The sequence below is a fragment of the Aplysia californica genome, unplaced genomic scaffold, assembly GCF_000002075.1.
Source record: "Aplysia californica isolate F4 #8 unplaced genomic scaffold, AplCal3.0 scaffold00307, whole genome shotgun sequence".
Lineage (NCBI taxonomy): Eukaryota > Metazoa > Mollusca > Gastropoda > Aplysiida > Aplysiidae > Aplysia > Aplysia californica.
Genome location: NW_004797577.1, coordinates 285,015 through 288,641, shown reverse-complemented (window position 1 = coordinate 288,641; position 3,627 = coordinate 285,015). Strand labels below are relative to the sequence as shown.

The 3,627-nt window shown below is 39.5% G+C and overlaps 1 protein-coding gene across 1 annotated transcript in view; it reads right to left on the bottom strand.

Annotated features, from left to right (window-relative positions):
* Window positions 1-3,627, bottom strand: part of LOC101856440 (ubiquitin thioesterase OTUB1) — a gene marked incomplete in the record, with an annotated part of 13,164 nt that overhangs the window by 6,057 nt on the left and 3,480 nt on the right. Inside the window, 2 exon segments of the mRNA XM_013084642.2 lie at window positions 1,213-1,311; window positions 2,182-2,234. Of these exon segments, the coding sequence (XP_012940096.1) occupies window positions 1,213-1,311; window positions 2,182-2,234 (152 nt within the window).

Below are 3,627 nucleotides of genomic sequence, written 5' to 3'. Positions count from 1 at the left end.
GGGGTGTAAACAAAGTGACAGTTACACAAAATTTCACATAAAAGCAATCTGAATTCTGATAATTCACAAACAGTGGAGTCTGCTTTAACCAAACATGGTAAATCCAAAAACAGCGGTAAACCAAAACAAAATTAAATTCCTCCATTTTTCTTTTATCTGAACAACCTCTCTCAACCAAAAACCCAGAGACATAGATAGCGTGGGAGCCATCAAAACTGACACAGGCTACTGCCAGACAAGTGAGTCACAATGTCACACAGTGACGGAAGTACCCATTTCTTTTATCACCGCCGACATCATCCAAGAAGTATCATTGATAATCGCAAGGGTTTAGCGCCCCTTTCAGCGCTTACCACTTTGCCGTCACAGCTCGCCGATGGCGATGTTTACCACCCAGTTCCTTTGGATTTTCCCCAAAATGCCTTTGCCTTTGATGGCAAGGGTTTCTACAGAGCCTTGTGATGGCAAAGTGGTAAAGAGACAAAAACCTTAAAATTTGATGTTCTACTCTGAAAGGATCAAAAACCAAGAAGGCTGAGATCTCACAAAGAACCCAAGTTCTAGAAACATCCCACTGAGGATATAGACCAGGGCCTTACAGCACAATAACCCAGTGTGTCATCAACTGAGCTAGCAGCACGCCAATGTCATTCGACGTGATAAAAACATTAACAATGTACAGTCGAACCTGCCCTGACGGCCACCTGTCCAAGACAACCACCTGTCCAAACAACCACTTCCCAACCCCCCCACCCCCCATCCTGTTTTCTCTACATAATGGACCTGTCCAGGACAAAAACCTATCCAAGGTAGCCATGGCAGCTACATTTATCGATCAACAGCCCCAAACCTGTCCAAGATGACCACACAAATCCTTAAAAACAACACCTTTGTTTTTTAAAATCCCCTATGCTTCCCTTTCCACCCTCCCTCCCAAAAAAAAATAAATACAATAACATTTTAATTAACAGTCCTGACAGCAGTCCTCAGCCAGCAGCCATCAGGACCTGGAAAGAGAATGGTTTGTTTTCTACGTTTTCAGCAATCCTGCCCAAAACATCCACCTGTTCAAGACATCCACCTGTTCAAGACATCCACCTTCCCAAGACATCCACCTGTCTAAGACAACCGCCTTTTCTCTCGACAGTGGATTGCCGTCTTGGAAAATTTGGACTACACTGTCAAATCATAGCAGATCACTGTGATAATTACCTCCACTTTGTGTCTGTAGACTGCGTCCTCCTTGGCATATTCCTCTACGATGTCATCGAAGGACAGAACTGAGCCTATCAAGCTCTGACTCTCAGCAATCTGGCGATGGAACACACACAAAAAATTGTCATGAGATATACTTTCTGCTCGAGACAATACGAAACAAAAACAAAAATTATCCCATTGCAACACTTTTCCTACTCAGCCATTTTTCTTCATGGTGACTTTCTTAGTTCTAAGCCATTTTGGCGGCTGTTTTTGTCCTACTTGACTGCAAGATGAAAAAATAGGCCCTATAATTTCCTCTTAATTTTGTATAGAAACTCAAATGTGTCACAAGTCAACATGCAAATGAATAAAAATAATAATAATAATAATAATAATAATAATAATAATAATAATAATAATTTAATATTTTTAACATTAATTTAAGAATAATAACAACAATAGCCTAACAATAATAATAATAATAATCCCGATCATTTCGATAATGCCCACTCTTGTACAATACAGCTCTAGGCACTTCACCGTATTCTTCACACAAAATAAATTATTAAATGTGCAGGAGCGTAGGTATCCATACCTTCTTTAGGTTAACGCCAACATCATATAAGCAGACACTCGTGCATGCACTATCACAACACAATCAATGACGGTATATATAACATATTAACACACAAATATTAATAGGAATAAGACTGATTGTAAAATTAAATCTTCTCTCAGACAGTGTAGTGAAAGAAAAAAAATCAACCAAAGTATAAAATAGCGGTTTATGTTGTACGAGTCTGTCGATACGATTGTATCCATAATGAATGAATATATATGAATAAGTTGAGCTGTAAAATGAAATGCTGCAAAATGAAATGCTGCAAAATGAAATGCTGCAAAATCCAGCTCCTGGCCATAAATAAAGCATGGGCAGAGCATGCGCCTCTGCACTTTTTGTCACTCACAATAAAATCTTACCTCTTTCTCTATAGCTCTTTGCTGTGCCATGGTGTCCTCATCATAATTTTTCGCTGGAAAAAAAGAGGGAAGAAATTTTTTGCAAAAAAGAGCTACAATGATCAGCTTTCTGAAAAGACCTTTGAAATAGAATTTTCATTTTTCACGTGAATAGTTGAAATCACAGCTCACTACACAGAAAGACTTTTTAAAAATATTTTGTTATCTTACACGTGACTATAGTCGATGTTGTAGCAGTGCGTCGTGTTTGTTAAGCTCAACAGCAGCTTTTCCACAAGTTCTACTGTTCGTCAAAACAAGCATTACTGCCGTACCACAGGAAGGGAATGAATTATAAACATAAAAGTAAAAGTCTGAAAATAAAGATCCTGAGAACAAATCCATTCGCTACATTTTTCAGAAGAAAATGACAAGAGAGTAACTTAAAACAAAGAGAATGATAGAAATCATTAGTCTGGGGAATTTAAGGGTCTAATCTGACAAAATTTCCGTTTCCCGAAAACACCAAATCAAAATAAAACATCATCTGGAAAATTGCCGATCTCTGATTAGGTAGTTAGTCTCCATAGTCTTAATAGTTCAGTAGTCTCTGCCTGAGATCTCACTGCTGATGATCCTGGTGCACAAAAACAGAATTTTTACTACACATTAAAGTCAAGTCATCCCTAAGATATCACTCTAAACGGACTAAATTCAGCTCCAAATTTCAGATCATAATTTACTGAACTAACACTTGGTGGGTGCATGCCCAGCTAATAAACCAAGAAGCTCAAATTTGCAATCAATTGCACTGCCCAGTGCGACACAGAACCACTCTTGTGAATATGATCACACCTCCATTGTAACTCATAATAACTGGATACAATGTTTGCCCCAGACAGGATGATTCAGGTAAGCCTCTAGGATGTAAACTCATTGAGGATTTGTTTTCCCTAAACATTGCATTCGTATTTGAGACCTCCATGATATGATAGCCACTTCCTTAGGAGGCCTCTATAATGACTTGTGAGTAATTTGTCAATAAAAATTTTGACAGGCGCTATTTTGCAACGCCGCGTTCTGAATAGCTCCCGAGCTATTTGAAACGCCGCAGTCTGTGGTTAGCTCCCATGCTATTTGAAATGTCAGAACTTCCAACAACGAAAGGTAAAACCTATATTAAGCTTGATATCTAGACCTAACACACTGCGTTATATTTAGCACTGGCGCTAATCGCAACGCAGCGTTGCAAATAGGTACTTCCTAAAATTTGTGTAAAATCTAACTCTTTTAAAAAGTCGTCTTTCTTTTCTCCTCCGCAGTGGCTACGTTCACGGCGCCCTGAATGCAGCCTGCAGGCTACGTTCACGGCGCCCTGAATGCAGTCTGCAGGCTACGTTCACGGCGCCCTGAATGCAGTCTGCAGGCTACGTTCACGGCGCCCTGAATGCAGTCTGCAGGCTACGT